The sequence below is a fragment of the Muscardinus avellanarius genome (genome assembly GCF_963383645.1).
Source record: "Muscardinus avellanarius genome assembly, chromosome: 13".
NCBI lineage: Eukaryota > Metazoa > Chordata > Mammalia > Rodentia > Gliridae > Muscardinus > Muscardinus avellanarius.
Genome location: NC_137799.1, coordinates 74,077,158 through 74,094,226, shown reverse-complemented (window position 1 = coordinate 74,094,226; position 17,069 = coordinate 74,077,158). Strand labels below are relative to the sequence as shown.

The window sequence follows — 17,069 nt, the reverse complement described above, 5'->3', positions numbered from 1 at the left end:
CCAGGCTGAGCGTGGCCAGGAGGACTCCACAGTTCTCTCTGTAAAGAACCGTTCTCTGTGGAACGCCACATCTGGTTGTGCAGGTGACTCAGTGCAAAGTGGCACCCAGGCAAGAGGCCTACCGTGCCCAGCGTCATCCCGAGCTTTGAACCCCAGCTAGAGGCCTTGCCACCCCAAAGGACTACTCATTTCTCGTTCACTGAGGTGCCTGTGGCTAGAGGTGGCACAGATGCAGGACAGGGTGGGGCTGACAGATTTTCAGAGAGTAGGTTGTCATGTCCTTGAAGGAGACTTTTCTGGTCTCCATGCCCAGCCTCTGGATCCTTCAAGGGAACAGTTGATGTGCTCCAGTGCTTGGGAATGAGTTAGCCGAGTTCATAAACCTTCATGAGCCCTCGGGCCTGAAGCCCAGGACCAGCTCATGTTTTGGTTTAGTGACTCTGATTTCTTTATTGAGTAATCTATAAATTGTTTGCATCCTGTTTATGAAGCTCTAAATTTTCATCAGAGCACGTTAGGAAGTTTAACGTTGGGAAGCCTCTGCATAGCCGTTCCTCCAGGCCTAGGGCTTTCCAGGCTCAGCATCAGCCTGATGTGAGGATGCAGCATGTGCTTATTGACTCACAGGGTGACAGAAAGCCTCAGAGAAGGGAAGAGAATGTCTCAAAACGCCACAGTGAAACCTGCGGTCATTGGAGGCTGGATGATTACACTTTTAATTTTAGAAGATTAATATACCAGCACCAAACCTAAAGTGAATTTATGAAAACAGTGTGTTTTCCAGTTATTTCTGGGTGTGATAAAGTGACATTCAATCATAGTCAGTTTCCCTGGAGGATAAAAGGCCTAAGGTCATATCAGACTTAAAATTTATTTAGATCCTATATCTGAGACCCTTTATTGCTAGACATTTATATGGACATTTACGTATTTGGATGTATTTATTTATTTTTTATTTTTATTTTTTTGGTGGTACTGGGGTTCCTGGAAGCCCTTCTACCTCCGGGCTACACTCCCAGACCTATTTTTTTACATTTTCATTTTGGAAACAGGGTCTCCTAAGCCAGCGCGCGCGGCTGGCTTCGAACCTGCGCGATCCTCCTGTCTCTGCCTCCCAAGCGCGGGGATTACAAGCGTGCGCCACCACGCCCGGCAAAAGGGTCTCACTAAGTTGCTGAAGGTCTTCGCTGGCCTCGATCCTCCTGTCTCAGCCTCCCAAGCGCTAGGATTACAGGCGTGCGCCACCACGCCAAGCCTGGATGTGTTTAAAACATACCTGCATACTCACACTTATTGTGGTTAAGGGGAGCATTTTTGGTGAAGAAAGCTAAATCAGAGATGGATACATGGTATGGGAAGTCCCATAGAAAAGGTGAGTTGATTTTTTTTTTTTTTTTGGTACTGGGAGGGTAGAACCCAGGGGCTTTTTCCTCTGGTCTACACTCCCAGCCCTGTTTTTTTTTAATATATATATATATATATATATATATATATATATATATATATATATATATATATATATAATTTGTTTGAAAACACGGCCTCACTAAGTTGCTGAGAGCCTCACTAAGTAGCTGAAGCTGGCTTTGAACCTGTGCGATCCTCCTGTCTCGGCCTCCCAAGCGCTGGGATTACAAGCGTGCGCCACCACGCCTGGCTCGGGTTGATATTTTTTTTTTTATTGATGCATTATAATCCTACATCAGGAAGAAGTTCAGAGTGGTAGAGACAGATGTGCACACAGCACTCAGTGAGCCTCCCCACAGCTCCCACTCGTCACCCTTCCCATCCATGATATTGAGGTTGGCACTGATAAAATTGGGTAAGAACATCATGTCCATTGAAGTATTTCCTTTAACATCATATTTTAAAAGTAGATGGAAGCCGGGCGTGGTGGCGCACGCTTGTAATCCCCGCGCTTGGGAGGCGGAGACAGGAGGATCGCACAGGTTTGAAGCCAGCCGCACTGACTTAGGAGACCCTGTCTCCAAAAAAATGGGTCTGAGAGTGTAGCCCGGAGTTAGAAGGGTACCACCAAAAAAAAAAAAAAAAAAAAAAAAAGTAGATGGAAGAATTTTTTAATTATCTCTGATGAGATCTTTTTTCTCAATACCCATTTGGCAAAAATGAGTGTTTAACAGTGCAAATCCATCACTAGGATCTTAACATAGAAAACTGACAATCTTTGCTTTATATAGAGCAGAGTGTAGGTCAAAACCTGTCAGTTTATCTTAGATTAGTACTGCCCTGCTATACAAATAAAAACATATATTGTAAGTAACACAAATCCTTCTTACATCCATAAAGTTTCAGGGTGGGACCCTTGTGGCTGTTGAGAAAGAAGCTCATGGTTTGTGGTGGAGGCAGGTTGGGCTGTGTGGTGTTTGTCCAGAAATTCCCCATCTCCCGGAAATATCAGGAAGCAGAAAAATAACAGGTTTTCTTAATAAATGCACAGAAGTTTCCTAAAACACTTTAAGTCTCTTTGTTCTGACCACCATCTTAGTTTTAGAAAAATGAATAGACTATATTTTAAGTGTCCTCTGGTAAGTGGTTTATCGTGTAAGCAGCTATATAAACTCAAGATTAACTTGAGGGATAAGAATAAAAATAAAACCATTTCTGATTAGCCTCCAAGAGGGAAAGCAAGTTGTTTCCATTCAAGTTGCCTAATTTAAGACCCTGAAGTTTCAACAGTGGGTTCAAATGTATATTTTAGTTTCTCCAAATTTGGTAGCCAAGTCAATGAAAATAAGTTTGAATTGCAGGTTAAAAGGCCTCACTTAGTAAACTTATTATTAGGTTATATATTAGTTCTAGACATGTTTTAATTTCTTAACCAGTTTATAGGTGATTATGGTAAGGATCAGATATTCCTGTTTAAAATATGTAAAACTAAGGTTCAATTTACTAGGCTGGTGAGTAAGAACAGAAATTTTTTATTTTCCTTGGAATTGATTGATATGTTGGCATAGACTATGAACATTCTGGCCTCTAAGTTGGTAAGGCTGGCAACATGGGACAATGGCTTTAGGGAAATGTTACTTATCTCAGAGAATTTGGGTCAGATACCATCATAGAAATCCAGATATTCTGGGGGGAAAAAATCTCATTTTTCTGATTAAATGTGTTTCCTTTATTTTGGACTAAAAGGAAGAGGGAGATATGAATGGGTCACAAGTAATAGGAAGTGCTATAATAGGATGCTTCCCAATAATACCGCCTTCTCTTAATCTAGCTATTTATCTGGCAGACATCCCATTGATACCTATGAGATATAGGTATAGATAGACACAGGTGAGACATCGATGAGTGTGACATGGTCCTTGTGCCCAAAGAGCTCATGTCTTGCCGGGCGTGGTAGCGCACGCTTGTAATCCCCGCACTTGGGAGGCAGAGACAGGAGGATCGCGCAGGTTCGAAGCCAGCCATGCGCGCTGGCTTAGGAGACCCTGTTTCCAAATAAAAATGTAAAAATAGGTCTGGGAGTGTAGCCCGGAGGTAGAAGGGCTTCCAGGAACCCCAGTACTACCAAAAAAAAAAAAAAAAAAAGAGCTCACATCTTAACAGAGGTGCCATGCTTTATCACTGGACTTTGTTTCCTATTTAAGTAAATACTCATATCATTTTAAATGATTCTAAGAAACTGCCTTTTATCTAAAGAAAAAGGGGGGTGCTGAGTGAGGGCAGACAGGTGCCTTAGGCCAGCAGGCTGACAACTAGCTCAGGGGTCCCTGTGCCTGGCCCTCCTGGGCTGACGGTGCACCTGGGGAGGGTGAAACACCATTCAGGTGTGGTGGGCCTGCCAGGTGGCATCACTCACTTCTGCGGCTCTGTGTTTCAGTTCCTGGACCTTGTGACCCCGAAGACTTGATTGATGGGATCATTTTTGCGGCCAATTACCTTGGCTCCACCCAGCTGCTCTCAGACAAAACGCCCTCCAAGAACGTGCGCATGATGCAGGCTCAGGAAGCAGTGAGCAGGATCAAGGTGAGGGGGTCGGCGTGGCTGGAGGGCAATGGCGGGCAGTCCACAGCATCATCCCGCGCCTTGGGTCCAGCTACATCCAGGCTCATCCGTGTCCTGCTAGCAGTTATAAATAGGAAAATATTTCCAACATGTACCAGAGTTGCATATAAACACTGTCAACTCAGCTTGTTCTCAGTGGCCAGTCTTGAGAAAAAAATATGTATGATCCCAGACTGAAAGTTGACATCAAGAAGAAGGGTGTCATTTTGAGTCCTGTGCTTCTAATGAGAGTCCATCACTGGATTTCCACTGAGAACTGGAGGTCAGTGACTTAAACATCCCCGTCACAGGGTTGGTTCAAACTCAGTCGTGTCATGGCTTTTAAACCAGCTGGTCCTGTTCAAGCTAGATTGAGCTGGCTTCCTTGAAGTAAACCGAACCATCTGATCCATCTAACCTGGCTCGCCTGAATGAGTCCTGCCAAGGCCAACCCACTTTAAACTACTTTGAACCAGTCATAACTTGTTTGAATCTGTATCAAGGAGTAAAAAGAGCAAGACTGTTTGATTCAGCAAGAGCCCGGTTCATTTGGTATAAATCATCCACACCTAGTTTGCACCAACCAGAGCCAGTTCAATAGCATGGAAATGCAGATCTCTAGAATCTTTACCATGTTGCCCCCTCACCTGGAACCATAAACAAAACAGGATAAAAGGGCACTAGTTGTGTGTTCATGCCACAGCAGCCCCAGAGCCACAGCATCACTATGGAAACCCAGAGCCAGAATGAGTCAGGACTCACCAAAACCGGCTTATCCGATTTCATCTGGTCAAAATTGGTCCTTTACCCATGAACCATTCCCTGTGTCACGCCTTCTCCCACACAGTCCCAAGGTGCAGCCTGGCGTGGTAATGAGAAAACAGAACATGTAGAAGGTAGTAAGGGGGAGCCCTGCTTCTGGCCATCAAAGAAAAAATACTCCTTGACTCTTGTGTTCAGGGCTGTGCTGTGTTTTAGGAGGGAGGGAAAATATCAGTTGAAGAGGTGAGGAATCCAGCCGCAGGTTTTGGGGGCATGCCAAGAAAGAGAGGTGTCAGCTACTAAGTGCCACAGGAGTGCAGGGGGGAATCCAGAAGCAAGACTCCTCCCGAGAGGGAGAGGGACCAACAACTAGGAGAGGAGTTTGCAGAGGAGAGGTGGTTGGTCCTCACCTCTTACTATGCTGTTTCCTGTGATAGTCACACGTCCAGGCTCTGGCCTGTGGCGAATATTGAACGGGGAATGTTTCCATCGCTGCCCAGAATGCTGTATGAGTGTCCCCATGTCCCCTGCCATTGCTTCATCAAGCAGGTCCGTGTGAATGCCCCCAGGTTCTCTCTCATTGCTTCTCATCACGTGGCTCTCCATTGCACCCTGCTGCTGGGGCCCTTGCGTGTCCCTCTCTGCTCTTACCATGGCTACAGACTCAGAGGAAGAACTTCTCTCCCAGGTGCCCCTTCCCTTACCTCCCCACGTATACACCTTAAACCTGCGCTGCAACTTTTGATAATACTACCAATATCTTAAGAATTGAATGTGTGCACCAGGGGTAATTTATGACTGTCTCAAAGATGGCTACTGTTACAACATTGATAGTCTGATCCAACCTAGCTACAAGACCTACTGGTTCTTCCCTGCACCAGGGACCCACTTCTCTACTTCATCTGGGACACAGAGACCTTGTCTGTGTCTCAGGGGCCTGCTTCTATGAGGCCCCCTTCTGTGGTGTATATGTCTTCTCCTAAAATCAGCCTCTCACAGGATGATAGATAGGAGGAAGGTTCAGTTCTTTGAAGGCATGTCCTCCCCTGGTCACAGAGATGTATCTGGTCCTGTAGCTTTCTACAGAACAACTTCATGAAAGCATAGAGGCAATGTGACTATGTATCTTCTGGGTCTTTAAATCTATGAGTAGGCCAGGCCTGGTAGCGCACACTTGTAATCCCGCACTTGGGAGGCAGAGACAGGAGGATCGCGCAGGTTTGAAGCCAGCTGCGCTGGCTTAAGAGACCCTGTTTTAAATAAGAAGTATAAAATAGGTCTGGGAGTGTAGCCCCAAGGTAGAAGGGCTTCCAGGAACCCTAGTACCACATAATAAATAATAAATAAATAAATAAATAAATAAATAAATAAATCTATGAGTAGCTGTTACAGGGTCCATCCCCACATGGCAAGTTAGACAACTTTGTCCCAGTGACCAAAATACCTAAGATAAACAGCTTAAAGAAAGAAAGGCATATTTTGGCTCATGGTTTCAGTCCCTGCTCACTTGACCACATTGCTTTGGGACTGTTGTGGTACAGGACATCGTGGCAGGAACATGTAGCAGGGGAGGTTGCTCATCTCCTGGTGGCCAGAAAAGAGAGAGAGAGAGACAGAGACAGAGAGAGAAAGGGGCTGGGATGAACAAAACAAGACAGCAAGGACACTAGCTGTGTGTTCATGCCCCAGAGCCACAGCATCACTATGGGAACCCAAAACCAGGTATTTTCAGCAAGTTGGAATGAGGCAGGACTCACCAAATAGGAAGCACTACCTGCTTCAAGGCCGTGCCCCCGATGACTTAACTTCCTTCCATTAGGCCCCACCTCCTAAAGGTCCTGCCACCCCTGAGAATGCCACAGAGTAAAGACCAAGCCTCCAACACATGGGCCTTTAGGGACATTCCAGATCCAAACTCCTCTTATCCTAATTCCTTTTCATTGTCATCTCTCATGCCAAAGAAGTGACGTTTATGCCAGCAAAAGGTATTTAATATCTCCTGGCCAGAGCATTCAAAACAACACACTGACCTCTTGGAGAAAATATCTCACACAGAACAGGGAATTTTTTTTCCACCATTTACTCTTGTTATAAAAAATAGTTCAACTCTTCTGAGTATAGAATTTTGAAAACTGTCTCTCATAGCCTAGAGTTTGGACTCCTTGTTTCCCATGGATTCCATACACAGAGCCGCGTCTCCCAGGGGGTGATGCTATTACCTTCCCAAGGCTCAAGGGAGGACAGATGCCTGAGCGCTGTACCCCGTGGCTCTGTGACAGACAGAGACTGCCTCCTCGAGGTGTGTTGGGAGGAATAGATGGAGGCACTTGGGGTTATTAAGGTGACTGAGCTGGAGCCACAAATGCTCTGTACCCTGTAACGTACAGGGAGCCACGGGACAAAGATATGTCTTTACCCAAATGCCAAAGGGCCCCTCCTAGGAACGCCACCAGGGCCCACTCAAGCAACCGTCAAAACTGCATGCTGCTTTCAGCTTAATTTCTTCTAGGTTCCACCCATCAAAGTTTCAGGTTTTATTGTGGACACCTTGTTTATTTGCCTTCTGATAGATTTTTACTTCTGCAGCTGGAGGGTCTGTATCTTTCCACTCCCCTTATGACACTTATGTGGGACTCAGATGGCCTTAAAGGGAGAAGGCAGACTCTCAGCACATCACTTGAACATAAGGCAGGCTGCAGCATCCCAGTCCCAGGAGCACCTGGTGCCAGTTGTATCCTGAATTATTATTTTCTTATTCTGTGGTGTCTGAGAGGGTTGCCTTTTGTTCAAAGTCTAGCTCTCTCATAAGAAATCAAGTTTTTCCTCTGAAGCTTTCAAGAGATCGGTATCCAGAAGTCCCGCAGTTCTTTTCAACTTAAAATGTGATTGCTTTATCCATCAGAACAAGCAAGATAGAGATTGTCTTATTATAAATACAGTTTAGACCTGCCTAGAGCCAAGTAGGCATTGGAAAAACACGTATTTATTTTTACAAGCAAATTACTGTGGTGAGAGGAATTCTTTATAGAGTGGTCGCATTTCACTTATAACGTAAGCATCATTTTGCCATGTGCTTCTGTGCATTGGAAGAAACTGTTGCCTGTCATTAAATAGTTTCGCTTTGTGTTCCTTTTACATCCATTCAAATGCTTGTCAGTTTGTTTGACCTTACACCCAGCTGGAAACCTTTCCCAGTTTTAAGTGGAGCTGGCTTTGGATTTCAGCACCCCCAAGAAAGGGGCTGTGTCAGGGTGCATTCCATGCACTGGAGAGCCCGGATCCCAGCAATCTAGCCTGGGCGCACGGAGAGCTTGTGCCCCCACCCTGTGCCTAGGAAATTCTGGAAACACTGCTTTCTAAGGGAGTTGGCACCACTCCATTTCCCACAGTCAGCCAAGGCTTTCAGGATTGAGTTATTTGAGGCCACTTTGGCAGAAGAAATGCAAAGCTATGGAGGGAATGTAACACTATGGATTTCACAGTGTTCATTCAGGAAGGAGGGAGAACGGCTCTGGGGATTTATTTTGCAGTCCATTTAGCAATGTTCCTTAGACCTGAGCCTAGAAGTGATTTCTGACTTGGTGGTTCACCTTCACCAAGGAGTCTTCTCGTCCTTCTCCTAGGATTCCCTCACCCCTCCCCGCAGAGGCTCCTCTCTCCTCCATGAACTGTTTCACCAAGGGTGTGAGGGTGCCCTGCTGTTTGTGGTGCTTTCTCTGAGCAGAGGTTGAAGCTGAAGTTTCCATTGGAAAGCGTGGCCTTTCATTTCCATCCTGTCTGTCCATGGTGCTGTCTGTCACTCACAGCTCTGTGCTAGAATTGAGCATTGCCCATTGGGTTTGCACTTGGAATTGGGAGAGTTACGCTTTCCTTTAACAACAATAACAAAAAGTATAGGCTAGCCAGATGGAAAGAAAATTTGGAGCTTTGGTTTGGCTAGGCATTTTCTACTTAATGTGAGAAGAAAACAAAATAATTTGACCTCAAAAGCAAGCTCTCCTTATGAAGAGACTCCTGGGATAAGTACCGTAGGAATAAAAAGTAACCAACACCCAGTCCTTGATGTTCAGAGACTTGAAGTCTAATAAAAGGAGCCAGAAAGACCATTGAGGTGACTTTACTACAAGACAAGCTGAGGAATCGGAAACTAAAAGCCTGTTCCATCTACCAAAATATAAGTAAGAAATGGGATGTTCTCCCTAATGTAGAAGTTAGGGAGAAAACGGGTCATAGGAAGAACTCTAGATGAAGAAGAAGAAACCATAGATGAGCAAGAGGCAGCCTGACTGGGGGGGACTGGAGGTGGGGAGAGGGAAATTCTCAAATGTACATGATGTACATCCACAAACATATCAAGGTCAGTCACTACACCAAGCATGAAGAGGAGGAGGAGGGAACGGAGAAGGAACTGGGGAGGGCTAAGTGAGTGGTGTGTGCATGTGTGCCTCCACCATCTCGTACCCCATTAAGATGTATGACAACAGTGCACCAATAAAAATATATATATCAGAATTAGGAGACCCTGACCACTTTGGGCTTATTTTTCTTTTTCCTTTCTTTGCTTAGTCTCTCCCTAAGTTGTTCTCTCTGTCTTTGCTGCTCACCAGTTTTTAGAAGAAATACAGTCCTTTCAGGAAGCCAACCCCATATGCACATATACCTCAGGAATGCCTTAGGACAGTGATTCTCCCAAAATGTTGTCCCAGGACCTATAGCAAAGGCCTCTTCATAAACTCATTAGAAATACAGCTTCTTGGCCTGATCCCAGGCCTACTCCTGGTGGAGCCCAGCAACCTGGTTTTTTTGGGTTTTTGGGGGTTTTTTTGTGGGTCAAGACACCCTCCAGGTGACTCCAAGGAGCGCCACGGCTTGGGTCACTGCGTCCATCACTGCAGAGTATCTTTTTCCCAACGGTGCCCTCTGGCATTCTAGTCAAACCAAATGCTTGTCACTAACAGAGTTCCACTGACAAAGAAGTCCAGGAAATGCTGCAAAATAGATGTCCTTCTTGGATTTTCTCCTCATATTTTTCCTGTTAAAAAGCTCCAAATAGGATGTAGCTCAGTGATAAAGTGTTTGCCTTGCATGAGCGATGTCCTGGGTTTGATCCCAGCACCAAAAAAGACAAAAAAAAAAAAAGCTTCAAAAAGGAATTTTTGAAGATGGCTAAGTAGAGGCACCTAGCACTCACTTCGCTCCTCCACAAAGAACTGGGGCAACAGACACATAGCTGCATTTTGAGATGGGTTACCGTAAAAGAACACTAGAAATCAGCAAGAGAGAGCCTGGAACCTTTAAGATTCAGAGAACACAATGAGAATAAACAAAACACTCGGCATCTGCTGCCCCTGTCCAGAGCCAGGCACGCTCCCTTTGCGGGGTGGCAAGTCCCCAGTCCTCAGGGCCGGCCCCTGCCTACAGGAGTGGCCTGAAATCTGCTCAGGAGCCTGGCTTTAGAAAAGGATCTCACATCCTCTCCCGGTGATGCCCCAGCATGCTGGAACCAGGAGCACCTTTAAAAGGGAACCCCTGTCTGAATGCCACGTGGGTGCCATGCCTGGGACCCACAGACACCCCACTGCCCCGGCTCGGCAGGTTTCTGCTTCAGGAACCCGACGTGGCCCCAGTGGGTGTCAGATGCTGTGGCTCAGAGGGAATGGAGGGCACCACCCCTGGGAAGCGGATCCGAGAGCTTGCCTTCAGTGCCACAGATGCTAGGTGTAGACTTGTGCTGGAACTGAAGGAGGCCCAAGCCGTCTCCCCTGAGCCCCCCCCAACACACACAGGCACGCACGCACGCGCGCGCGACCCCTGCTGGCAGGATGGAGCAGAGACACTGAAGGTGCCTTGAGCAACTCCGTGTACACACACACACACACACACACACACACACACACACACACACACACCTCTACCTTTGTATGGCCCAAAGAGGTTCCAAGAGGAACTGTGGCCTGCTGCAGCCATGTCCCACTCCCACACGCCCAGGCAGGTTCTGCCTCTAAAGGAGTCAGCAGGGAGCAAAGTCCCGGCCTGAGGTCCCTCCCCACAAACTTCCACAGCAGCAGCAGGGGAACACCGCAGTCCCTGCTCTGCCACACACCCACGTGGTTCCCCCCGCACCCTGTCTGGTCACACTGCTGAGAGGACGGGTGTGAGCACCACAGAGGGCTGCTGCGGTTCCTGACGCCACCTCTCCTGTGGGGCGTCTGGTCATGCTGCAGGCCGTCACCACTGCTGGGGCCACCACTGCCAGAGGTCCTCGCTGGGAGCACCAACAGTGCCTGAGGAGACCCCCACCGCCAGAGAGGGGCCGCCACTCCTGTTGTCGGAGTAGTCGCATGGTGTGTGCCTCACGTGCTCTGCTGTCACGCTTACCTGAACCACTAGCACGTCCCCCCTCTTACATGGCCCACAGAGGTGGGGTCTCTGAATCCAGCATGGTACACACACTGATCACAGCCAGAGAAGATACCGGGAGACTCAGTGTGTGCCCAGCTAGACTCAAAGCCTGGTACCCCCAAGACATTTTCAGGAGAAAGCAATTTACTAAAAAGATACCCCATAAACGTGGTAGTGATATCTGACCTACCAGACGTAAAAATCTCAATGTAGGAACACGAGAAATGTGAAAAATTAGGTAATATGACACCTCCAAAAGAATATGTTTCTAACAGTGGATTTCAAAGAAATGAAAATGAATGAAATGCCTGATCATTTTAATTATAAAACTCATGTGATCCCAAAGAATACAAATAAACAAATGAAATTGGAAACCTCAGATTTTAAGTGACTCTGACTAATTCTGCACTAAGGAGATTACATTTTTTAAACCACCAGTTCCTATAATTATTATTACTATTTTTATGTGTGTGTGTGTAGTGCTTGCGATAGGACTCAGGCATTCTACCTCTGAACTATATCCCCTAGCCCTGTTTCATTTTTCATTTTAAATAGGGTCTTACTAAGTTGTGGAGGGCCTGGCTAAGTTGCTGAGGCTGGCTATGAACCTGTGATCCCTGTCTCAGCCTCCCAGGTACTTGGATTACAGGTGTGTGCCACCACACCCAGCTCCCCCATAATTATTTGAGCAAAGATGACATCATCACCCTGTGTCACTTACGTGCTGATGACTTCTTACTAGTACTCTCTAGAAGATCTTTTGGAAGAAACTTCTAGAGAGAGCTTTGGCCTGCAACCATCTCCTGTGTGCCAGGGCTGGAAACACACCTCCCTCCATGAAGTGGGGGACATTATGCCCACCCCGTCTAGAGACATGAAGCCTGAGCAGCAAGTTCATTTGTCCCTCTTTCTGTCCACTACTTCTTCATTCTTGCATCTCACCCATTCCCACTCCATCCTCTGCAGCCAGAAGACAGGTGTCCTGCCGACCCCATAGAGTCAGGCGCGCCGCCACCGAGTGTAGCGTCTGCGTCTCCATTCTCATTATGCCTCTGAAGCTCCCATAACTAGATCACAAATGGTGTTAAAGTATTTTGTGGTGTGTGCACTTATTGTAAGGAACATTTGTTATTATTCTGTCTTTATTAGCCTGTCCCAGAGATCAGATTTTCCATGCTTTTATGATTTCCTTTAAATGCCAAAAATATCATGATTTCATTGTAGAATTAAATTTTCCATCATCATAAGCTTTTTCTAAGTCACGTCATGTTCCATGTCGCTCAAAGCGGTCTGCAAACAGGAAAGAGAATGCTGGTACTTACATCAGGACCTTCCTATGCATTATCTCATTTATTCCTCAGAATGGAGGGGGTAGGGGATCCTGGCAGGCAGGTACTATTAGCTCCAATCTGAAGAGTTCACAGAAGAGAAATTTGACCAGGTTGTGCGACCGGTGGTTTAGAGTGTCATGTGAGATCGCCTGGTTTAAATCTCTCTTCCGCCAATGTTAATGACGTTGGGAAAATTAGTTAACCTCTCTGTGCCTCATCAGGGAAGTTTTTACACTGACACATATGGAATGCTCTTACAAGGGTCCTGGCATAGAGTGGATATTCAGTAGATGTCAACTAGAGGAAGACATGCTAGACCAGGAGGGAGGACCCTGAACCTGACTAACCCTAAGCACCTAAGCAGCCTCAGTGTGCATTGTATATTGAGTGAGTGGATGGTGCAACTCTAATTTTTGCACACACTCCACTGGTTGTGAGCCACAGTGAATCCTGTGAAACATGGATTTAAGTGGATGTTGACATTGTTTGCTGTATGATGCATGCTGGCCTAACGTTTCTCTTGAACCTCTTTCTGATATTCTAGTTTCTCATTCTGGCTCTGACTCAATCTTTTTTCAGTGTTAAATTTCAGCGTATAATCTAAATAAATTTCTATTGTATTTATTGTAGGGCACTTGGATATCATAAGCCATTTAAAGATGGTGTTATCCTAAGTGCATAAAATATTTGTAACTTTCTAAAAATTATCTCAAAATACCTCTCATGAACCTCAGTTTGCCTTTTTTATCTTTTTTCTCATCACTAGTCTAGGGGGGAAAAAACAGAATTTGGGTTTTCCATTGGTGGTGGACCCATTTTCCTTTGAAAGAGTTCTTTCAAATCCCAGTCGGTAGAAGTGAAGAGTTTAAGCAACTGCTTTAGGTCTTTGGTATCAAAAGTAACAGAAACTTTATAATCATCATTATATCATTTCAGGAGAGGAGGCAGAAAACAAAGGTTCTGATCACACAGCAGCCATTTGTCATGCAGATTATAACTGACACAGGTCAGAACATTCCAGGCAGGACTCTAGGATTCTGCATAGGAATTTACATGACGTGACATGATGTCAGTTCAGGGCTGCTTCTTGGATGCAAAAGGCCCAGCAGTTAGGATAGTAAGTGCCATTGCTGCCTTCAGCATTCCCCACAGCAGACGATTCACCATGAACTTATAACCACTGAGAGCTGTGGGGAGGCTTGTGGGAGTGGGGTTGCCCTGGTTTCCTGGGTGTACCAGGGAGTAGTAGCTATTTGGTGTTTGGATGGCTGACTCATCCAGTTTCTCTACAATGAGGTAGTGCAGGCAACATATTTTAGTCATCAATGAAATAGAGATGTACTGATGAGAACACAAGAGCTTTTCTACCAGGTGAGTACCAAGGACTGTGCGAGCAGCTTTTCCTGCACCCACCTCCATCACCAAAACAGCATCTGCAGTTTGACCACTCACTCGCCATTATTTGCACAAGATCTCTCTCTCTGTATATGTCAGCATCAAAGCCACTGCATCCTGACATAAGTAATTATTAAACAGCAGACACAAATATAGTGCTTAGTGCATCATTCAGAGAGCTTTGCATATATTCATTATATCCTCAGGAAATTTCATGAGGTAGATACTGTTTTTATCCCCATTTTTACAGAAAAAGTGAGGCCCAGACATTAAATGGTTTGCCCCAAATCACCTAACTAGTAGGTGGCAGAGCCAGGATTTATTTGGTTTAAACAATCTAGCCCATCTTTTGTCAACTATGCTATCTTTTAGTTATGGGGAGAAGAGGGAATATTACATTCATTTTTAGTTAGTACACAAATGTAAGGGAGAAGTATTGGTAGAGATAAAAAGGAAAAACAATGAAAAGATCAATTCAGTAGGAAGATACACCACCCCAAATACATATTTACCTTATAACATAACTGCAGAATATATAAAGCAAAATTGACAAACCAAAAGGATACATCGACAAATCCACAGTAACAGCTAGATATTTTAACACACGTTTCTCAGTAAAATGCTAGAATGAACAGATTAAAAAAAAAACAGCAAATACATAAAGTATTTAAATAACTTTAACCAACAACTGAAGAATACATTTTTTTGCAGTACTTGGCATTCTTCCTCTGAGCTATACCCTCCAGCCCTATTTCTTATTATTTGAAACAGGGTCTCACTAATTTGCAAAGGGCCTCACTAAGTAGCTAAGGCTGTTCATGAACTGCGATTCTCCTGTCTCAGCCTCCCAAATGCTGGAATTACAAGCGTGCACCACCATTCTCAACTGAAGAATGCATTTTTTGAAATACATATGACACATTCACCACAGTCAGCCTTAGTTGTATCATAATAGCTAAGACTCAACAAATGTAAAAGACTGAAATTATGTATAGTATGTCCTCCGACCATAGAGTTAAAAATAAATACCTCCAGAAACCTGGAAAATCCACAAATTAAAAATTGTTAAAATTAATAATGTAATTTTAAATAATTCAAGGTTCAAAAAATTACAGTTGAGGCTGGGCATGGTCACGCACGCTTGAAATCCCAGTATTTGGGAGGCTGAGACAGGAGGATCACAGGTTTGTGGCTAGCCTCAGCAATTTAGTGAGGTCTTCTGCAACTTAGCAAGACCCTGTTTCAATATAAAGAATAAAAAAATAGGGCTGGGGGTGTAGCTCAACGGTAGACTGCCCCGGGGTTCAAGCTCCAGTACCACAAAAAAAATTAAAAATAGAAAATGTTTTACTGTATCACTATTTAAGTTACAAAATACCAAAATTTGTAGGATATAGCCAAAACAGTGACTAGAGGAAGATTCATAGCTTTAAAAGAAAACAATCTGAAAAACCATTTTATCTCAAGGACCTGAGTGGGTGAAATCAGCAAATTCACCCTAAAGAAAATAGATGGAATAAAGATAGGCTGATATCAACGAAATAAAAATCAGAGACATAATAAAATCAAGAAGACCAAAATTCTTTGAAAAGATCAAGTGTATTTAAGCATAAGAAAGCACCACGGTACATTTCTTGCCCACTGCCCCCCACCCACCACCTAAAATTTCAAATTAGGAAAACAAGTCTCTTCAGAGTGGGATATTTCTAAAGCCAGTTCTCCTCCCACAAAAATGTATCATACCACTGGTCAGTATTAGCTTGTCAGTTCTCTTCTTGACTTTGAGTCTCAACAAATTCTCTCCTCTAACTATTCTCCTGTCTCTGTTTGTTCCATGCTAAGCAGATGGCCCAGAAATTAGCCAAAAGCAGGAAGAAGGTGCAGTAAAACAATTTCATCAGCTCGGTGTTCTGCCTGTTCTTTTCATTTGTTTATGTTTTGCCTCTTTATTATTTCGTGTTTTTATTTTCTGCATCCAGCAAGTTTTTTGTTCGGATTTTTTTTCGAATCGCCCCATAAGCCAGCATTTCTCAAAACTCAGTTGCCGAAAGTGGCCGTTTTCTGTTGCTCATGAGTCATCTCACCTCAGAGGATGGCAGGGAACAGATTGGAGATGCTAAAGGAATCCTAGAGTAGTGCAGGAGTTCCAGCCGTTCAGGAGCAATGACGTGGCAGGGACTCGGGTCTGTTTAATCAGAGCTCTATTCCATTTGGGAAGTCAGATTGCTGGATGCAAAAAAGAAAACTCGCTAATAACCACACGTGTGTAGAGTTCAGCCCTAAATGAACCAGACTGCGCTTTTTTGGTTGTGGGGCTGCTAGGTGCTTATGAACTACTCCTGGGACATTGTGGCATTGGGGCTCTTTCTTACTGGGGTGGCTCCAGGAATGGGCAACTAATTCTGTGTTGCTGTGGTGGTGTGTGAAAGTGAAGACCCTCTTACCAGAACTGCATCCAAATGGCTTTGTTTGTACCTGCTATAAACATTGTTCTCCATCTAAGTGGGGACAAACAAACTCTAAATGACTTCTCCATGGTCCTCGGGTATGAGTCAGTAGCCCTTATCCTTCAGTCTCTAAAACCCTTGCAGAAAGGGCTGTTGGTCATCACTATTCAGTGATATTCCTGCTTTTATAGGGGGGAGAGCAGAGGGGATTCTGCATTTCCTCATAACCACGAGATGCTAAATCTCATCCATGTTTCCATCCTCCCGTGGTACCTTCAGCCTTAGCAATTAAACCCTAGGGGCTTCACTGCTGTTCTGGTGACTGTGTCTTGGCCCCTGTGTGCGAGCTAATCCTGTTTCTATTCACGGGGGTCAGAATGACATAGTAAAACTTCCTCCTGGTGCATTCTTCTTAGGCTCCTGAAGGCGAATCACAGCCAATGACCGAGGTGGATCTCTTCATATCTACCCAGAGAATCAAAGTATTGAACGCCGACACACAGGTACCAGCAGGCTCCCACCTTTCCCAGGGGTGAGGCCTAGAGGCTTGGGTGATGCCGAGTCTGTGCTTGTGTTTGTAGCTGGCTGGCCTCAGACACTGGGCCTAAGATGAGCCAAAAGGATTTGCTTGCTGTCCTGCAGTTGGGTGGGGCAAAGGCTATCATCTTAAAGCTCAAAGGAAAAATTAAAACATGGGTGTTACTTATCATCCCCATGAGTTCTC

General features: G+C 45.0%; 1 protein-coding gene across 1 annotated transcript in view; it reads left to right on the top strand.

Annotated features, from left to right (window-relative positions):
* Window positions 1–17,069, top strand: part of APBA1 (amyloid beta precursor protein binding family A member 1) — a gene marked incomplete at both ends in the record, with an annotated part of 71,477 nt that overhangs the window by 37,069 nt on the left and 17,339 nt on the right. Inside the window, 3 exons of the mRNA XM_080708845.1 lie at window positions 3,845–3,990; window positions 15,744–15,776; window positions 16,762–16,848. Of these exons, the coding sequence (XP_080564971.1) occupies window positions 3,845–3,990; window positions 15,744–15,776; window positions 16,762–16,848 (266 nt within the window). The remainder of the gene's footprint in view (window positions 1–3,844; window positions 3,991–15,743; window positions 15,777–16,761; window positions 16,849–17,069) is intronic.